The following is a 19,563-nucleotide window of genomic DNA, read 5'->3' as shown; positions in this document are numbered from 1 at the left end:
GCACCAAGTGGCCCTGCATGCTGGCCAGCCCCTCCGGCTTTACTGTGGCGAGGGGCCAATAAAGGTGCACGTGACATGAACCTACTGCCTTGACCGTCCTGGAGCCATCAGGGACGGTGACATCTTCTACACTGTGGTGCAACCACTGCCACCGTCCACTTCTGCAACCTTCCATCTTGCAAAACTGAACTCTGCACCCAGTGACGGCTCCCACCCCTCCTGGCCCTGGCAGCCTCCACGCCAGCGTCTGTCTCGTGTCCAAGACTCCAGGGACCTCACGAGCAGGGCCGTACAGGGTCTGTCCCCTGGTGACCTTATTTCATGTAACACAGTGTCCTCAGGGCTCTACATGTTAGCCTGTGTCAGAACTGCCTTCCTTCCATGCCGGCTAATGTGCCATGCGCCCCGTACCCCAGGCCTCCAGGGCCCAGAGCTCCCCAAGAGCTCGCCCACTGAGCCACACCCCCAGCCCGGGGTTTGTTCCACGTCGCTGTGTCTGCTAGCCTGCCGAGGGGCACGTGAGGCTTCGCCTTTGGCTCCTGTGGACAACCTGCTACGGCGGTGTGTGAACATGAGTCCCTTTTTCCTAACATTTCTATATGGACCATGAATTATCTCTGTAATAATAATTTATTTATTTTTTTATGCAGGAGGTTCATGGAGTAATTTCCAGACAAGGCCACCTTCGAGCTCCGACAGCTTCCCCTGCAGGTCTGTGTGTCCACACAGGATGTCCAGCTCCCCACCCGACCCAGGCAAAACATCAGCCTCTACTTTGGGGCAAGAGGCCAAGTCTGTCTAGGACCTGTCTGGTCTCTGGGGAGGCTGCGTGGCTGGAGACAGGGTGAGGGTGTGGTCACTGTGGATCCTCCACCCACCAGACACCCGGAGAAGCAAGGGAAGGTCGGGGGGGGGTGAAAGGCGGCTGGAGCACCGGGGTGTGGGTGCATGGCCCAGCAGCCATGCGGTCCAGCAGGCCCCGCGAGGGCTAGGTGGGTGGGAGTGCCTGTCCTGGCCGACAGCCCACAGCCAGCCCAGCCCTGGTAACAGCTTCCAGGCCCTTGCCAGCTAGGGTCCACGTCGTTCAGAGTTGACAAACCCAGCCCCGGGGAGGGAGCGAGCAGGGAGGGGGCAGGGGGATGGAGGGGCAGGACAAGTTGGGGGTGTTGGGGAGGAAAGGGACAGAGGAGGCAGCGGCAGTGGACAGCCCCCTGCTGATCTGGGAGAAGCCTGCCATCTGCTGGGCACCACAGGTCCCTCCTGGGCTGCAGTGCCACCTCCACCCGGGGTTTCCTGGGGACGCCGTCTGCCATCTTCCCCCACGTAGGGAGCACGTGGGGCCATGGTGCCCCAACCCATCTGGAGCAGGAAGAAAGGGCCACCACTCTGCCAAGACAGAGTTCCGTGTGGCCCCTCTGCCCCCGGACCTCGGTGATCTGTGTTCACATCCGTCCCTAGTGGTGGCCGCCGCCTGACGTGCTGGGGTCTGCGGCCCCCCACCACAGCACACAATGGATCCTTTCTCCCCAGGAGGCTGGTGAACACGGTGACCTCGCTGGTGTGCCCGTTGGCTCTGACCCTGCATGCCACTGCTGTTCTTGGCAGCTGGTGGTCCAGCAGCTCAGGAAACTGTCACCTTCCACTACCACAGGGAGGCTCGGGGACAAGCAGGACATACTTTTCACACTGGCATCACCTGGAAGGCATGCCAAGGGCCACCTTTCCACGCCTCCTAAAAGGGGCTACTGTGACCCAAATCAAACAGAGGCCCCTGGAACCATGAGAGCATGCAGCACAGAGGGGCGGCGGCACGCTGTCACTCGACACCCACCCTGGCAGCCCGCCAGCCTTGGAGAGAGACGGAGCTACCAAAAATAATCCTCCTGTGTTTAAATATTTACAGAAGCGAGACAGATCCTGGGGCCTCCAGGCCCTGCCTGCCTGACCTCACCCACAGCCCTGGAGGGCCACACTTCCCATGCACCCTTCTGTGGGGTCCCCGTCTTGCTCCCTCCTTGACACGGCCGTCGCCTCTGGTGACTCACAAAGCAGCGGCAGCCCTCTCCTCCTCCAGGAGGTCTCCACTTCCAAGTCCCCTCTCTCCTGGCCCACCCCCCCGCTCCTCCCCCCACGGAAACTGCTGGCTCCGGAGCCCCCAGCACAGCCTCCCCCGGAGGACCTGCAGCCCACTCTGGAGACCCAGTGAACAAAATGGGTGGAAGTGCCATTTGCTCTTTAGCCCCCAGAGCTGCCCTCAACCCGCTCATGGGGGACCGTGGGGGCCAAGGTCATCACAAGAGCCTGTCACAAGCCCCAGTGAGGTGCCAAGCCCACGCTGTCCTCGGGACTTGTGCTCAGAAGGCCCCCAAGGCAGTCTCCTGGGGAGGGTCAGAGGCTGGCCCCATCATGTACTGGGGAAACTGAGGTCATGAGGGCATGTCCTGCCGGGCACAGGGCCAGGCAGAGCTGGGATGTGGTGCAGGACCAGGGGAGGTCGGGGCCTGAGCCAAGGCACCTACTTCCACGCCCACAGTGCTCAAGGGTGGTGGCCTGGGTATGGGTTAGTGCCACCCCGCTGCTGTGGGCTGTCAAGAGAACTGCACTTCCACACTCCCCAGAGACAGGGAGGTGCAGGGAGAGGGGATGTCGGCAGCCTGGCGCGTGGGGACCTGAGCTGCGGCTGATGGAGGCCCTCTCAGTTGACCATGCTGGGAGGACACCAGCCAGGAGCCAGACCATCCTGCCACAAGACACAAGGTCCCTCCCTGACTTTAGGGAGTTTCATCAGGTGTTCGTTACATTGCAACAGCCAGGCACGTCCCCAAGGGCATGGTGCCAGCTCCCGGGTGCCCTGGGGACCCTGCCACGTCACTGCTTCTGGGAGCCTGTGACCTCACACTCAGAGCTCTCAGAAGCGCCCCTGGGCCTCCCAGCCGGGCGGGAACTCTGCCAGAGCTGCAGACGCAAGGCCTGGGGGCCCCTGGGCCTCTGGCTTCCTGCTCCCAAGGGCGGCCCTCTGCGCTCAGAGCAGCTCAGTCACCGGGCAGAGCCCACAAGCCCCGTGACACCAGGACACCAATCGGCCAGGGTTGCATCAAGGAGCCCCAGCGGGGCGGTGGAGAGGTGTGAGCTGCAGTGGCACAGGCTGACAAGCCCAGCCCTGGAAAGCCCTCCTGCCACAGAGGCACAGGCCCTGGGGACACTGCCTCCCGGCCGGGGACCTGAACCTCCCTCTCCTTGGCTCAGGAGAGCGGGGACACTGGTTTTCTCCCTGTCCTGGCAGATTTAGTAGAAAAGGGTCGGCTTTTGAAGACCCACCAGTCCCTGTGGGCAGCCTACAAGAGGATCTCACGACGAAGCCGCGGGGCAGAGGCTCCACAGGGCGTCGCTTTAGAACCTGCACACCTGCCTCTGGACTCGAGTCAGGCCCGGGGAGCATCAGGGCTGCAGGGTGCCCTAGCAGGGGCAATGGGCCCTCTCCAGACTCCTACAAGCCACCCCGCCATCAAGGATGAAGGACGAGGGAATCCAGAGAGAGCTGGCCCACCGCAGGGCTGGGCAGGACCCTGCCTGTGCAGACCCCACTGGCCAGGCGGGCCCCAGCCCCTCACGGCAGCAGCCCTGAAGGAGCCAGCCGGCTCTGGAGATGCGTTCCAGGCACCAGTACACACGGCACAGTGTCCAACATCCCCCAGGATATTGATTATATTACATTGATGGCATATTGACATGATACTCTTTTGGGTACTCTGGGTAGTTGTTACAATTAATTGTATCTACTTCTTAAAAAAAAAAAAATGTAGCGAACAAGACCCACACAAATATTCCCAGCTGACCTTGGACAGAGGCATAAAAGTGACCATATCCAGAACACGGAGGCCGAGGCCGCCTCGAACCCCACACCTCACACCCAAATTAACTCGGAATGGGCCTCGGACCTGACTGTAAAGCCAAGCAGTATCCAGGTATACTATTCCTGGTATCCAGGAAGATACTAGAATGTCTTCAGGACCTAGGGCCAGGCCAGAAGTTACCAGACTTGACGTCAACAGCATGATTCATAAAAGCACAACAGAAAAGGATGACTTGGACTCCACAAACTAAAGTGTTGTGCTCTGTGAAAGCTCCTGTGAGAGGATGAGAAGTGGCTGTAGAACTGGGTTCACAAAGGACTGGGTTCCAGAATATATTAAAATCCAGCCGCAAAAAGAAAGCAAAACCAATTAGAATATGAGCACGTTTCACCGGAGGGGAATGCAGATGCTCAGCGTCACCTGCCATCAGGGAAACTCAAGTTTAAACTGCAACAAGGTGTCACCACCACACACCTATCAGAACAGCCAAAACGGGAGCCAGGGGGTCACCGAGTCTGAGTTGAGCCCCGTCTGGGCAACTGAGACCCCCATCTAAAAAAAAAAAAAAAAATGGAAGTGACAACATCAAATTCTGGTGAGGGCGCAGAAAACTGACTGGGTCACTCACAAATTGCCGGGGGGACAGTAACAGGGCATGGCCACTGTGGAAAACGGTTCAGCAACTTCTTTTAAAAGTAAACACACACTTGGTCACTGGGAATTGCATTCCTGAGAATTTATCCCAGAGAAATGAAAACTTTGGTTCAGACAACAACCTGCACGTGAATGTTAATAATGCAGCTTATTCCTCACAGCCCCAGACAGAAACAAGCATGGACGTCCATCAGCGGGTGAGTGGCCTCCCACAGGACATCTGCACAGGGGAGCCCACTTGGTGAGGAAAGGGAGCAAAGTCTCCTGTATGTCGCACACCCAAGGGGGCCACGGGGAGCGTGCAAGCCCAGCCTCAGGCAGCATGTTCCACGTCGTGGAATCCTTGCAGAGGCGGAAAGGAGAGCCTGGTCACTGGGGGTCAGGGATGGAGACAAGTAGTGAGGCGACTACACAGGAGTGGCCTGAGGGAGCCTGCGCCTTGCGTTTCAATGCTGGGGGGCACCAGGCTACATGTGCCTGTGACCCGCGGGCTGCACCAGCTTGGAGCACCCCCAGCTTGGAGCACGTCTGATGCTTCCCTGGGGGAACAGGAGGCAAGGGGCCGGGGATCTCCCCATACTGTCTTTATTTTTCAGCTTTCTGTGAAAACAGTTACCTCAAAATAAACATTTCTAAGAATCATGGCCAACAGAAAACTTGAGATCACAGATTGGCTCCCACTGCATTTCCATAGGACAGTGCTGGTCTGACCCCAAGGTCACCAAACTGTGGCCAAGAGCTAAGTCCAGGCTGCTGTCTGTGCAGCCCATGAACTCACAGGCTGTTTTCAATTAATAAACTTTACTTATTTCAGGCTCCCAGAAAAACTGAGCAGAATACAGATTTCCCATAGCCCCATCCCACATAACCCGGGTTCACCTCTTATTAACATCTTGTATTTGTGTGCTAAATTTTTAAAAATAATTTTAAAATATATATATATATATATATATAATTGCTGATGGACCTCTTTGCTTAATTAATTTATTTATATGCAGTGCTGAGAATCAAACCCAGGGCCTCACACCTGCTAGGCAAGGGCTCTACCACTGAGCCCCAGCCCCAGCGCCCTGCCCCCTGCTAGATTTGCTATAATTGATGAACCAATACATGGGTGCTCATAACTGATACAGGATACAGTGCTGATACACCGTGGGTCGTACCTAAGGTCCACATTTATGTTAGGACTTCGCCCAGTTACGGGTCTCAGCAGGCTCTGGGTGACCGTTCAGGGACTGACAGTCCTGTGGCCGCCTGTTGGCCCCTCCCTCCCTGAACTCCCGCAGTGGGTGCTCTTCCCATCTCTTCCTGAATGTCCCATGTGCGTGGCCTTTTGGGACTGGCTCCCTTCACTTGGCAATGGGACCGGAAGGTTCCTCCCTGGCTCCACAGCTCCCTTCTTCCCATCCATAGGCCACATTCCCATGTCCGGATGCACCACAGTCTGCTACCACCCATCTTGACGGCTTCCGACGGGGGCATTGTGAATAAGGCTGCCGTTGGCATTTGTGCACAGGTTTCTGTGTAATGAACAGCACTGGACATTTTTAAATGCTGAAAAAGGAGGAAGAAGAAGGAGGAGGAGGAGGAGGAGGAGGAGAAGGAGGGGAGGAGGAGGAGGAGGAAGAAGATTTTATACACATTATACAAAGTCCACACCTCAGTGCCCAGGATGAGGTTTTGATGGAACACAGCCACACCCGTTCCCACACCGTGGTGGTAGCATTTGGAATACAGGGCAGGGTTGAGAAGGGGCAGCAATGGCCATTTGGTCCCCAAAGCAGAAAACACTCTCTGGCCCATCCACCAAGTCCTGGGACAGACGATTACAACTCCCAGCTCTGAAAGGCCAAGAACAAGCAGAGCCAAGCTGGCACGCGCAGGAAGGGTTGGAAGAGCACAACCACTCTCCCTGTGCCTTTCCCCAAAATTTCCAAAATGGGCACGTGTCACTCCGTCGCCTCCAAGGCAGGCTCCACGGCGGCTTGGCTCAGGCTCCACCTCTCTGGGGACTCAAGATCTCTTGGGTGCCAATGGGGCGGGGCCCCTGGGGTAACTGACAGGCGACGGAAAGGAGGGGCTTCACGGGGCAGGGTCTAGACTTAGTTTTTTGCTTTTACTTCAGAGTTGATGTCACAGCCAGGAACTCAGTGAGCAGAGACCTTGTGGAAAGGCCTTGAACTCTGCCTGCATCTTCTCCTAAATGGGACGGTGACACCCGCTTCAGACATTAAAGCCAGTGGCCACAGCTTGTGAGGGGTGAATCACGTTTCCTGGCTGCCCCAAACTCCCGCTTTATTTGGAAAAAGGGTCTTTGCAGGCGTTGTCAGGTTAGAATGCGGCTGGGCTGGAACAGGGTGGCCCAATCCAGTGGCTGGTGTCCCGAGAGGCACCGAGGGCACAGGGAGGGGCTGTGGAGTCAGAGACCGAGGCTGGGATGATGAGAGGGACCCTGCCCAGGGCCACGGGGTGCACCGCCAGCCCTCCCTGATTCAGGCTTCTGGCCTCCAGACTGTGAGGACAGGCTGCTCCCCTTCTAAGCCACTGTGGGTCTGGGGCCCTCTGTCACGGGGCATCTGGAGCAGGCTGTGAAGTGGATAAGGGCGCCTCCTGAAAGCCACGGCACTGAGTGCTGCTGGCCAGGCCGACCCTCCAGCACCAGGATGACCCCCCATGTGGACCCCCCAGCACCAGGTGGACCCCCAGCACCAGGTGGACCCTCCAGCACCAGGCTGAAACCCCTCAACAGCAGGCTGACCCCCCCCCAGTACCTCACCTATTGCTGGACTCAACCACCTGGTGGCCCAGTGTCACTGAGGAGGCCGAGGTGCAGAGCTCAGACGCCTGCCAAGCCCAGACCCAGAGGTCTGGGAGGAGCTGGGGCTCACAGCTGGACACTGAAGACCTCACAGGCCCGGCCTCTCCACACACCGTGGGGAGCCGCTCAGCTGCCCAAGCCACACGTGGTTCTCTGACAGCACCTCCAAGCCCCCGCCTCCTGCCAAGGACCCCCACACCTTATAAGGAGCCCCGGAGCTGAGGGGCAGCCAGGTGGAGGGCCCTGCTTGGGTCTGGGTGAGTGCCCGGCTCCTGGCCTGGCAGTGAGGCCCCGAGGCGACACTACTCCCACTTCCTGTGGCTTTCTCTGCGTGGGGGGACACTGTGTGGACCCCTGGCCCTTCCTGAGGAGACTTCCTCGGGATCAGGGACCAGCTGCCCTCCTGGCAGGGGAGCAGCGCGGCCGGGGCAGGCTGGGGGCGAGCGGGCGGCGAGGAGCCTGCCAAGTGCCACAAACACCAGACAAGATTAGTCTTCAGCGGCTCCGAGCAGATTGCAGGGTGTCGGGAGATGGCATGTTTTAAAGAAATAAATCTCAGCTCCCGATCGCAGAAGCGCAAACAAACCCAAACAACAGATCCTCGGAGCTGCCCGGCCCCCGCCTGCTGCCTGCTGCCGGCTCCCTGAGCAGGCGGGTGGGTGGGGCCTGGGAGCAGAGGGGGACACTGCCGGCTCCTCCGGGTGATGGGCGTCCAGGTGCCTGGGTTGGCCCAGAGGAGCTGGGGTGTGGTCCTGACATTTTGGGGGACGGGAGGTACCCCTCCCAGCTGCCTCTCACTGGTTCCTGGCCCCTCGACACCCAAGGGACACCCAAGGGCTCTGGGGACCCGCTCACCTCTCCCCTGGGGGTGGCAGCCCCCACCTGCACTCCCTGCGTCCCACCCTGGTCCTGCCTCGACACTGCCTGCCTGTGGCCCTCCCCACGTGCCAGCTGTGCCCCCACCGGCTCCTCCTTGTCTTCTCAGGCCTCTGTCCTCCAGGGCTGGCAGCTATCTGACCAGGACAGAGGGACAGGGAGGGTTGGAGGGCCCGGGTCTGCTGCATTCCCTCCCTAGGCAGCTCAAGGGGAAAGTGGACTCACCCTGGGCACGCCTGCTGGGGGACAGTGAGGGGGGACAGCGAGGCGGAACCAGCTGTCCAGGAAACTGGAGGGGCTTGGAATCTGGCAGCGTCCCACCCGCTCTGCCTGGAGTGGGGCCTGAGTGACAGCAGGTACGGACCACCAGGCTCACTGATTCCAGAGCCTTCCAGAGACTGGGACACCCCCCGCCCCAGCGTGCCTCGCTTCTGTCCCCAGTACACGCAGGGTGCAAGAGGCAGCCGTTAATAAGCCACCACTGTGGCCGACACCTGCCGTCTCTGCTCCTCTTCCCAAAGCACTTGCGTACCATTTATCGCGAGGTCAGCAGTCCGCCAGGCTTCAGAGAGACCTGGACCTCCTGACCCTCCCCAAGGACAAAGCCACCCTGTTGAGGGGCACCAGTCACTTGTCCTTGCTGCCCCTCTTCTGCTCAGCAGACTCCTGCAGGCCTGTTCTGCGTTGGGAGGGTCACTGCACCCCCAGCACCCACCCACTGTCCCCACAGGCTCGCACCCAGAGTGACACTGGCCAACAAGGAAGCCCCCAACTCGCAGGGGTGTTAAATGTAAGTCGGCCAAACACAGTTCGGGAAGAACTCAGCCGCAGACGGGGTGGTGCGGACACACGGCGGGACCCCCGTGAGCAGCGACAGGGCAGGCACAGAGCGCCTCTCAAAGGCCAAGGGAGGTGGGATCCACAGGGGCTCACGGAGCTCTCCACCTGCAGGGCGGCGGGCACTGCAGCGGGAGGAGTGAGGCTGGGGCACCAGGAGGCCGCTTGGGAGTCCCTGAGCCCAAACACCCAGCCTTGGACTTGCCAGCCTCAGCCTTATGAGAAGAAAACTTCTATTATTTACAGATTCCCCAGTCTGTGGTGTTTTATTATAGCAGCAGAAATAGACTGAGACAAACTTGTGGACGATCTTGTTGCTGATCGGTAGAAAACGAAATCATTCTTTCAGGAAATACATTCTCAACAGGGGGCATGGTCACCAATAAAGGGGCAGCAACTGATCCTTGGGAGGTGAAAAATCTTATATCTTTTGTGCACAGGAAGGCCCAGCTCAGCGGGCAGGCAGATGGGCCTCCTGGCAGGACCCCAACCCCTGCTGGCTGGCCCAGGGCCCACCTGTGGCTGTGCCAGGCTCACCTGGGCCCCGAGTGAGCCAGCAGAAACACCGCATCTGGAAACCACAGAAAAAGGACCAGGCCGGGTGTAGTGGCCACGCCTGTCATCCCAGCAGCTTGGGAGGCTGAGGCAGGAGGATGACAGGTCCAAAGTCAGCCTCAGCAACTTAGGGAGACCCTGTCTCAAAATAAAAAGAAAATAAAAAGGGCTGGGGACACACCTCTGGGTTCAATCCCTGGAACCAAATAAATCAATAAATTTTTAAAAAAGAAAGAAAGAAAGCCATCCTGTCACCCCGAGTGCACACTTTAGTGCACACTTTCTCAGCCACCCTGAGAAAGCCTCCAAGACTGACAGGAGGATCCCACAAGAGAGAAAACAGCCCTGTTTCCGGGGCACAAAGACATTGAGGATCACTGGGGACTGATGGGGAGGTCATCAGCGCTGGGTCTCCCTGGAAGGGCCTGGGTGACTGGAGCCCCTCAGGGCTTCTTCATTAGCAGACATGCTAGACAGCGGTGAGGCTCAGCCAGCCCCGGGGGTGCAGGGCCATCTATTTTTTAAAATTGGTTTTGGTGGGCAGAGGCTGTAGCTCAGTAGTGAGCACTTGCCCAGCACGTGCGAGGACCCAGGTTCCACCCCCAGGACCACAGAACAAGAAAAAGAGAAAAAAGGTTTTCATGCTGAGATTAATATTATCACAGAATGAAATGTTTGAAAATTGAGAATAGGAAAAATGTCTCATAATTACACTCCAAGAACTGTCTATGTCCAACCTAGTGGCCACTGCCCCAGGTGGCATTTGAGTTCACATTAATCAATATCTTGCAAAATTAAAATCAGGCCGCTCAAGCTGTAGTTTCACATTCCAGGGTTCATGAGCCGTGTGAAGCTGGTGGTGGCCACTGTGCTACTGGGCAGCCCAGGACCGCTTGGTCTCAGCCACAGAGGGCGCGGCAGCCAAAACTCCTGCCTCGGGTAGAAGGAGATAGTTGGTCTGCCTCCTCCTCTGCGGTTGGCATCTCGGTTCTTTCCTCTCTCCCTCATGTGAAGAGTGCCTTTCTGTAATTTGGGCTATTCCCTAAGACGAGTCCCAGAAGAGACGTTTGGACTCAGGGAGGGGGGCCACACATCAATCACGCTTCCAGAGCACCCAGCACATCCCCAAGGCCGGGCCCAACGACCAGGCCACGCCAGGGCCTGCCTCATCGCACCCTCACCCAGCTGGGTCTTGAGACTGGAGCGGGTCCCTCTCAGAGCAAAATGAAAGACAGGGTGTCCTCCTCCCCATCAGCCCAGATCACTTTGGAAGGTGGGGACAGAGCCAGATCTGATCCTGCTGGTGAAAGCGCAGCATCTCAGGGGGGCGGGGGTCCATGCAAGGAATGGAGGTGACCCTTCCCCAGGCACGCCTTGAAGGCTGGCATGGTCACGGACTTCCAGGTGTCACTGGGCGGGGGGTGGAAGAAGACCATGGCTGGGTGGGAGGCCCTGCCTTCTGGGAACCAGACCCCCACCAGCCGTACTCAAGGTAGCCCACAGATATGGAGAGCCCAGGAGACACTCAGACCTTCTGTGAACTACCTACCAAGTAATAAAACGTTTGGGGGACTCTGGGATCCCCAGAGCTGTTCCTCTGGGCCCACCCCAGCCAGCTACTCAGCCTGTATGTGTAGTTCTTCAGTTTTACCACTAGAGGGGTCCCGTGAGCCAGCCTACCTGCCCTACCCTCCTGGGGCGCTCCGTTCCCAGGTCTGGAGGAACCTGGACGAAGGAGCAGCTGTGTGTGCACTGCAAGGCCTCAGAGCCACGCCCCCTGCTGGGCATCCGGCCCGCTGGATCTCAGCCCTGACCCTCCCTGCTGGGCACACCAGGACCCGCCTCTCCCTTTGGGCCCTCTCACAGTGGCACTCAGAAGCCCTTGGGGAGCTCAGAGTCCATGGGGATGTAACCCCGCCCCCAGCGAGGCTGGCTTTACTGGTCTGGGTGTGGCCTGGGCAGCAGGACTTGGAAAGGCTGCCCCAGGACGCTCATGTGCAGCCCAAGGGGGGATGTCTGTTCTAGTTGTCTGGCATCAGGGACCATTCAAGGAGGACTTCCTACTGTACCATCATGTGCCAGGAGCCGCAGGGGATGGAGAAGGGGCAAGGAGCACCATCTTTGCTTCCCGGGGACCAGGAGAGCACACTGGACACAAGCTGCAGAGGGGCAAGGAAAGGCCGGGAAAGGCCGACTCCAGGGCCCGCCCTTCTCCAGACCCACATCTGCTTCTTTATTTATTGTTTTGCAGCCTGTCACGCAGAACAGGGTTGGGGTTGGGCCATGAGAGACTTCTGACTCAAGGCAGGCTGGTTCCACACCAGCCCCGATGGGAGGCAGGGTGGGGACTGGGCTGGACTCCAGAGCTGCCCTTAACCATGCTGTGGCTTGGATAAGGCTGGAGTGTCCCCCAGGAGCTCCTGTGCTGGAAGCCTGGTCCCCCGTGGGGTGGTGTTGAGGTGGGGGGACCTTTAAGAGCTGGGGCCTGATGGAAGGTGGTCAGGTCATTGGGGGTGTGCCTCAAAGGAATGGGCTCTGAGGACTCTGGTTATTTCTCTCAAGAGGGTTATTGTAAAAGAGCGTGCCTGGCCCCTCTCCGCACCCTGACTTTCCGTTTTGCTCTGTGACCTCGCTGTCCAGCACACACTCCCCCTACAATGCCCTCTGCCATGATGGGCCGCAGCCCAGGGGGCCCTCACCAGAGGACAATTTGATGGGGACTTTCAGCCTCCAAAACTGGTGGCTGAACGAACCTCTTTATAAATATCCAGCCTCAGGTACTTTGCTGTCATAAGAAAATGGACTAACACATGGTGTCCAGTGAGCCTCAGCCAAACTGCACCGTACAGGATGAGGGGAAAGCGCACCTGTCAGGGGCTCAGGTGGAGAAGCCCAAGGGACAAGCACACTGAGACTGCAGCCCAGAGGCCAAGAAGTGCTCCCGTCACCTTCGCAATGAGCAGGGGAGGGGAGGAGGTGACCACTCCCCAGCACCAGGCTCCGGTTCCTAGGCCAGGCTTGCTGACCACATACCCCAGCCTAGCACTTGACCTTCACGCTCACTGACCTTGCAAGAAGGGGTTCTGGGCCACATTTCGGACTTAGGAGGCAACTGAGTGTCAAACGCACAAAATTGTACAACAGCAGGTAAAGCGAGGCTTAGAGCAGACATGCCCAAGTTCCTAGTGAACCACTGACCTCCCGACAGGCTCTGGCCCAAGAGGGCTCTCCTCAGCCCCTTTGGAGGGATGGCGGTCCCCCCAAAATCCAGAGGCAAAAGCTTTCTTGGAGCCAGCTGATTTTTATGCACAGGTTGGGGTCAGGAGAGGGGAGGAGGTGGAAGCCTGGGTAAAGGGGACCCATGACAAGGTCTGGGGTGCTGGGTATGGCTGGAAGGGGTGCTGGGTATGGCTGGGAGGGAGGCAGCTAAGCACCCAGAGTGAGCCTGCGGCAGCCCCCTCCACCCACTGGGTGCCAACATCCCCCATCCTCGGCTGTAAGAAAGCATCTGATGGGGTCACGCGTCCCCTGGGGACAGAAGCAGCCCCAGTGAGCATCACTGCTCTGGAGGCACCTGGAGATGCCTGGGCATTGGGTCTGTGTGGAAGCCCCTGGGTGACCCCTGAGAACCACGCTGCAGAGGATGGAAAGGGGAGCCGGGGGTGCTTTCTCACAAAACCCCCTAAGATGGATATGGCCGTGATCACCTTACAACAGGTAAACCGAGAGGGAAGAGAAGGAACCTTCTCAGGTTCAGGCCAACCAGGTGCCAGACACCCTGCACACAACTTCCTAATTCCCAAACGTGTACTCCTAGCAAGGTGAGGCTGCTTGACAGACAGACAGCTCAGAATTACATCCTCAGCCCTGAGACCACGGACCAGCCTGCCACCCCTGTGGGGCACAGTGAGGGATAAAGCAGGTGAGGAACCTTTTACTCGGCCTGAGCCCTGGGGTGCAGGAAATCCAGACACTGCGCTGCACTGCCAGTGTGGCACCACCAGGGGGTGCTCTGATTGGCCTGGCAGTGGATCCAGCTAGGCTAGAGGTTTATGCCCAGCTGGTCCCCAGCCCAGGACACCACAGGACTCAACAGACCTCAGTGGGGACACAGTCCTTCTTATGGCCAAGTGGTACCTTTCATCTGTGCTCTCAAGTACCTGAGACAGACATCGTCAGTGGACTCTGAAGAGGGGATAAAACCAGGAGGGTCTCCATCTGAGTTGACTTCCTGCTGAGCCCACAAAGGTTCCAAGTCCCTTTTCTCCCCGGCTCCCGTGGGTCCATCCCTGGTGAAGACCTAGCTGGGCTCAAACCTGTGGCTTATGTAATGGCCAGAGCCCTCCAGCAAGTCCCTGACCCTCGAGGTTCCCTCCCCCTCCCACACAACGGGGATAATATTGGGACACCCCACAGAGCCTGGTGACCTCACTGAGTGGGGCACAGTTGAAAGCATAAAAATACGTGCTTTCAACTAGGTGTGTGCTACGATCCGCAGCACACGGAGCCCGGTGCCCGGCAACGCTCGGCCTGATGTCCGGAGCCCGCCTGGCGGGGGGCGCGAGCTGAGTGATGGATGACGTGCTGACAGGCCGACGTCAGCTCCCACCACCAGCTGCTATCACCACCATCATGTCCCTGTGCCATGAGCGCAAGGACCACATCCAGAGCACAGGAGGGGGTGGGACCTGCCCTGCCCACCCTGGCTCTCCTCCAGGTGCTCTGGCTGGTGCGGCCACACTGGGTGAGCCTGGGGTGGGCCACCTTGAGGCCCTGCAGATGCTGGGCAACCCTCCCCCATCAGGACTCCTGGGCTTCAAGGCCTAGGAGCCCACTGCAGGGTAAGGTCCAGCTCCTGCCCTTCCCAGTCCTGCAGGTGCAGCCTGGGCCAGCAAGTCCCCCTGCCCCTGAACCCAGGCATCCAGCTCTCCTGTACACAGCGGCTCTGGAGTGAGACTGGAGCCTCCACATGCCCCCTGGGGCTGCCTTCTGGCCTCCACGGCTGGCAGAGGCGAGGAGTCCCAGCTGGCCAGGTCACATGCCTGGAGAGCAGCAGAGCTGAGCACAGAGCCTGGCTGGGGACCAAGCAATGCAGCCAAACTGGCCTCAGGCCAGCGCTGTGAGCCACATGACGCCACAAGAGCCTCTCGGACACTTGCCTGGGGACTGAAAGAGAACCAGCACTCGCCTGCCCCTCCTGTGACAAGAACAGAAAGGCCCAGGACTCCTGGGGGACTGGCTTGGTCAGGGGCCAGTCAGACTTGGCAGGACCCACTGCACATCCTTTACAAATGGCCAGGCAGCAAGTGACGGGTCCCCAGGCCTGTGCCCTCTCCTTGGGGAAGGGCACCTGCAACAACCCCAAGGCCTGCAGACGGGCGGGTAGGCTGTGGCGCTCAGCCAGCCTCGTGGGGACTTGTGCACTGCTCGGTCTGTGCACTGCTCGGCCTGGGACGGAGCTCAGCCAATACTGTGGGGACTTGTGCACTGCTCGGCCTGGGACGGAGCTCAGCCAATACTGTGGGGACTTGTGCACTACTCAGCCTGGGACGGCGCTCAGCCAGCATTGTGGGGACTTGTGCACTGCTCGGTCTGGGATGGAGCTCAGCCAGCACTTAGGCACTGCTCGGCCTGGGACGGAGCTCAGCCAATACTGTGGGGACTTGTGCACTGCTCGGCCTGGGACGGAGCTCAGCCAATACTGTGGGGACTTGTGCACTACTCAGCCTGGGACGGCGCTCAGCCAGCATTGTGGGGACTTGTGCACTGCTCGGTCTGGGACGGAGCTCAGCCAGCACTTAGGCACTGCTCGGCCTGGGACGGAGCTCAGCCAATACTGTGGGGACTTGTGCACTGCTCGGCCTGGGACGGAGCTCAGCCAGCCCGTGGGGACCTGCGCACTGTTGGGCCTGGGATGGAGCTCAGCCAGCCCGTGGGGACTTGCGCACTGTTGGGCCTGGGACGGAGCTCAGCCAGCACCGTGAGGACTTAGATACCACTCGGCCTGGGACAGACAGGAAACTCACCTGCCTTCGCTGTCCATGAGCGCAGAGCTGCTGCCCTCTGCGAGGGCAGCGCTGATGGGCGAGAGGCAGAAGGGCGAAGAGAAGGCGTCGGAGTCGGAGTCGAAGGAGCTGTCCCTGCTCACTCCATCCGCTGACAGCTCCCAGGAGCCCTCCTCCTCGCCGGCCTCAGGCCGTGGCTCCCTGCCCTCTTCAGCCCCATCCTGTGAGCCAACCGTGGACAAGACTCCAGAGTCCCTGTGGGCAGCCTGCGAGGCGGGGAGTGGCCCATCTGCCCCTGCGTCCAGGGCCAGCTTCTCCCCATCCTCAGGTGAAGCGCTGATGTGCACTGCCTCCTGGATGCTCTGGGCCACCACCAGGATGTCCTCATCTTTGCACATCAGTGAGGGCCTTGGCTCCGTGGGGGAGGGTTGGTGGGGGGCCCCCGAGCTCGGGATGCGCTGGCGTCGGTGGCGGGGTACCTTGCGCACAGGGGAGCTCTCCGGGGTGATGTAGCGCAGGGCCTCTTCGTCCTGCCTCTGGATGCGAGAATTGGGGACCCACGCCAGGATGAGGGTGGCCCCCAGCAGCTCATCCTTCTCCATGCACAGGCACAGATACCCTGTGGGGAGTCGCAGGTTAGGCAGGTTAGGGCTGCACGGGCGGCCGGGCCGAGAGCGCCATCCCACGGGCACACTCGGTGCTGCGGACAGTCGGGCTCTGGAAGTGGACGGGATGTGAGCCGAACCCCCGGGTCCAGCAGACCCAGGGACTGGCCTGGGCAGCAGGCGGCCCTAGCTGTTCCACTCAGGTCCGAGCCCACGCCTTACTCCTAGGTGGTTATCTGACTGCCCTGGGCCTGTCGGGCCTCGGCCTCCTCCTGTGGGCAGGCCCAGGCAGGCCAGGAGAAGCCCAGTGGCCTCGGGGGTCCCGTGTCCCGGCTGTACGGCACTCTGGGGAGGGACGAGGGCAGGANCCCAGAGCCCCCACCCCCACCTCAAGTGTTCCCTGGCATCCTCCTGCACAGGGCCTCACAAATATTGAAGGAACAGAGTTTTCATACAATTCATTTATTAAAAAGTAAACTAGAAACAAGAAGACCACTGTCTAGAAAATACAAAGAACAGCAGGTCGGGCGCTCGGGAGGCCAAGCAGGATCCCAAGTCCAAAGCCAGCCTCAGCGAAGGCCAGGTGCTAGGCAACTCAGGGAGACCCCGTCTCTAAACAAAGTACAAAACAGGGCTGGGATGAGGCTCAGTGGTGGAGCGCCCCTGAGTTCAATCCGGAAGGAAGGAAGGAAGGAAGGAAGGAAGGAAGGAAGGAAGGAAGGAAGGTAAGTAGGTAGGTATAAAGAACTCCAAAGTCCTCATGAAAGAGCAGAAATAGAGAAAATGGGCGAGTCACAGGGGAAAACCAGAGAGCCGACACACATGGAAACAGATTTCAGACAAAACCCAGCACCCAACAGCCTGGCGGAAGGCAAGGGCAGCCAGGGGACACCCCAGTCAGGGAGGGTGTGGGCAGGAGGTGCTGGCACGGGCTCTGGCCTGCACCGACCCGGGTGGCCATCTGGGCTGCAGATCTGGCTCTGCTGAGACCTTCAGGAAGTGACCTGATGGTTTCCAAAGTGTGTCCAGCCGTATGCGTAGGGGACCCTGAAGTCCATTCAGTGGGCCTTGGCCAGCACAAGAGAGAAAGAAAATGCCCTGTCCACAGCACAGGGAGGCCGGGCGCTGGGCAGGGAGTGTCTGCTCTCCGGACGCCCCTGTGGCTTTGGCAACCTGGGGCATAAGCGCACAGGCCCGGCTCACCACAGTTTGACTTTATCCTGTTGAAAAGCTGATGATGCTTCCAACAGAAACGGTTCTTCAAATTTCGAATTTGGGTCTCTCCCAGGCAAGGGATGTCTGGCACAAACAACACTCTTGTGACACTGGGCAACGGCAGCCGCAGCTCCCAGTCGGCCACTGGAAACCAAAACGCTCCAGCAGGCCACGTAGCTGCATCAGGACGTTCTTCGGGCCCCGGGAATTGGTGCATCTCCACTTCGGATATCCTCAGCCCACCAAGGGATTTTCAGGGAGTGTAGCGAGACCAACAGCTGAGAAGCTGGCCTACGTGATGTGAGCCAAGAACAGGCGTGTGGCGAGTTTCCGTGAAGCAACCCTCACACCTGGCGCTAGGAGATGCCCGCGAGGACGCTGCGGCTGCAGGACCAGCCCAAGTCCGACAGCAGCTACGAGAACCAACCAGAGGTTCCCACGATGGTGCCCAGGCATGCACGCCAAGCCCAGCACAGAGGACCACAGGCACGCCGCTGCGCAGAAGGGCAGGGAGCAGCTGTACTGCATGATGGCCATGGGCTGTGGGTGTCTAGCACTGACAGCTCAGGTGGCAGGTGCAACCAGCTTCAGGGGAGCGCACAGGGGGAGCGGCGGGGGTGGGAACGACCCAGAGGGGCTTCAACCTCCTCTCTCAAAGAAAAGAGCGGATGCAATATGATAAGACTACCAGCTGGGAGCAGATGAGCAGATGTGGTGCAACGGAACGTCATTCAGCCTTGAAAAGGAAGGAAGTTTTGGCACTTGCCACAGGACAGACGAACTCGAGGACGCGGTGCTGAGTGGAAGAGCCCACGGGTCACTTAACCACTGGGACACATTCTGGGAAGTGTGCCATCGGGCAATTCCGCCCTTGTCTGAACAAGGTGGAGTGCACACAGCCGGGCCAGCCACACCTTACGGGCAACAGGATCGCATGGACCCCCACATACGGTGGTCCGTCATTCACGACATGTGGCACACGGCCAAAGGCCAGACAGAGGCGACTGCTGGGATCCCACTCACAGGAGGTCCCCACGTCATCGCAGACACAGAAAGCCCAGCAGGGTGGCGGAGGGCTGCGAGGGGCGGAAGCGGCAGGGTGTTTGGCGGGCACGAAGCTTCAGTTTGGGGAGGGCAGGGAAGTTCTGGAGACGGCCGTGATGGTTCAGGTGAATGAGCTCAGAGAAGGTGCTTGGGCACAGCTGGAACGGCACTCTCACGTGTAGCTGGCATAATAAGAATAAGTTTAGACATTATGATGGATGGGAGCTCTGCATCTTCCACATTTCTCCCAAACTCTGGAGCTGCCTGAGGCCGTTCCCTAAACCAAGTCTTCACCTCCAGCAACTGGATACACGCTGGGGCGAGGATGGGGGCAGGGTTCCCCTGGCTCAGCAGGAGGCCCCGTGGGAGGCTGGGCAGGCACAGTGGACAGAGCCACCTCCCGGGACCTCCAGCCTCCCCGAGTCCCGTTCACATATTTCCAGTCTCCAGGCGCCTGCCCGGCCACTGACTCCTCAAACACACTATTCTAGCAATCTCCAGCGGCCCTGGGCTGCCCTCCCCATCCTGCACCCACCAAAAGGTCCACCACTTTGGCTTCACCGTTGCCAGAGTTCCCAACACCAGCGTCACCTTTGAACGTCACCAGTCCTGGGGGTCAGGACCCAGCCCAGGACCTCACCTCCCAGCCCTGAGCCACGGACATCTCCTCTCAGATCTGGGATAGGGATCCGTCTAGGGTTCCCATCCGCTTGGTTCCCCTGGCCCAGCCCTTCCCAGCCCTCTCCCTACCCCAGTGTGGCCAGCAGAACCAAGTCCTCCCTCAGCAGAGGGGCCAGCAAACTCGCTCTGCAAAGGGCCGGGGGAAAGCCTTCCAGCCGGCCAGACCAGGGGTCTCTGCCTGACCACCGACTCCGCCTTGCAGAGTGGCCCCGGACGATAAATCTGAGGTGTGCCGGTGACAGGACCATTACAAACCCTCAGGCCCAGAGTTCTGATGACCCTCACTTCCCAGCCGGTCTCCAGGAAGCCCTCTGGCCACTCCTGGCCGAGGGACCTCCCTCACCCCATCGGGTCCTCGGTGTCTAAACACATCATCGCACACTCTGACCAACGGCGACCAACTCACGGACCTTTTTTAA

At 59.4% G+C, this 19,563-nt stretch overlaps 1 protein-coding gene and 1 long non-coding RNA gene across 7 annotated transcripts in view; both read right to left on the bottom strand.

Annotated features, from left to right (window-relative positions):
* The window catches only part of Tbc1d16 (TBC1 domain family member 16), a 78,059-nt gene that overhangs the window by 37,692 nt on the left and 20,804 nt on the right, over window positions 1-19,563 (bottom strand). For 3 of the 6 annotated variants that reach the window (XM_048797555.1, XM_015504094.2, XM_048797558.1), the window contains exon 4: window positions 15,621-16,221. In XM_048797555.1, the coding sequence (XP_048653512.1) occupies window positions 15,621-16,201 (581 nt within the window). In that variant the 5' untranslated portion in view covers window positions 16,202-16,221. Of the gene's footprint in view, window positions 1-5,671; window positions 6,029-6,167; window positions 6,708-15,620; window positions 16,222-19,563 lie in introns of those variants that run through there. The other 3 variants (XM_048797562.1, XM_048797563.1, XM_048797565.1) reach the window with 3 other exon arrangements.
* On the bottom strand, window positions 9,290-15,595 carry LOC125614646. The gene is made up of 2 exons (XR_007345219.1): window positions 15,535-15,595; window positions 9,290-15,487 (listed from the first exon to the last, which is right to left on the bottom strand). It is a non-coding gene; the product is annotated as an uncharacterized LOC125614646 (long non-coding RNA).

The sequence above is a fragment of the Marmota marmota genome, unplaced genomic scaffold (genome assembly GCF_001458135.2).
Source record: "Marmota marmota marmota unplaced genomic scaffold, marMar, whole genome shotgun sequence".
NCBI classification, from domain to species: Eukaryota; Metazoa; Chordata; class Mammalia; order Rodentia; family Sciuridae; genus Marmota; species Marmota marmota.
This window is presented reverse-complemented; position numbering and strand designations above follow the sequence as displayed.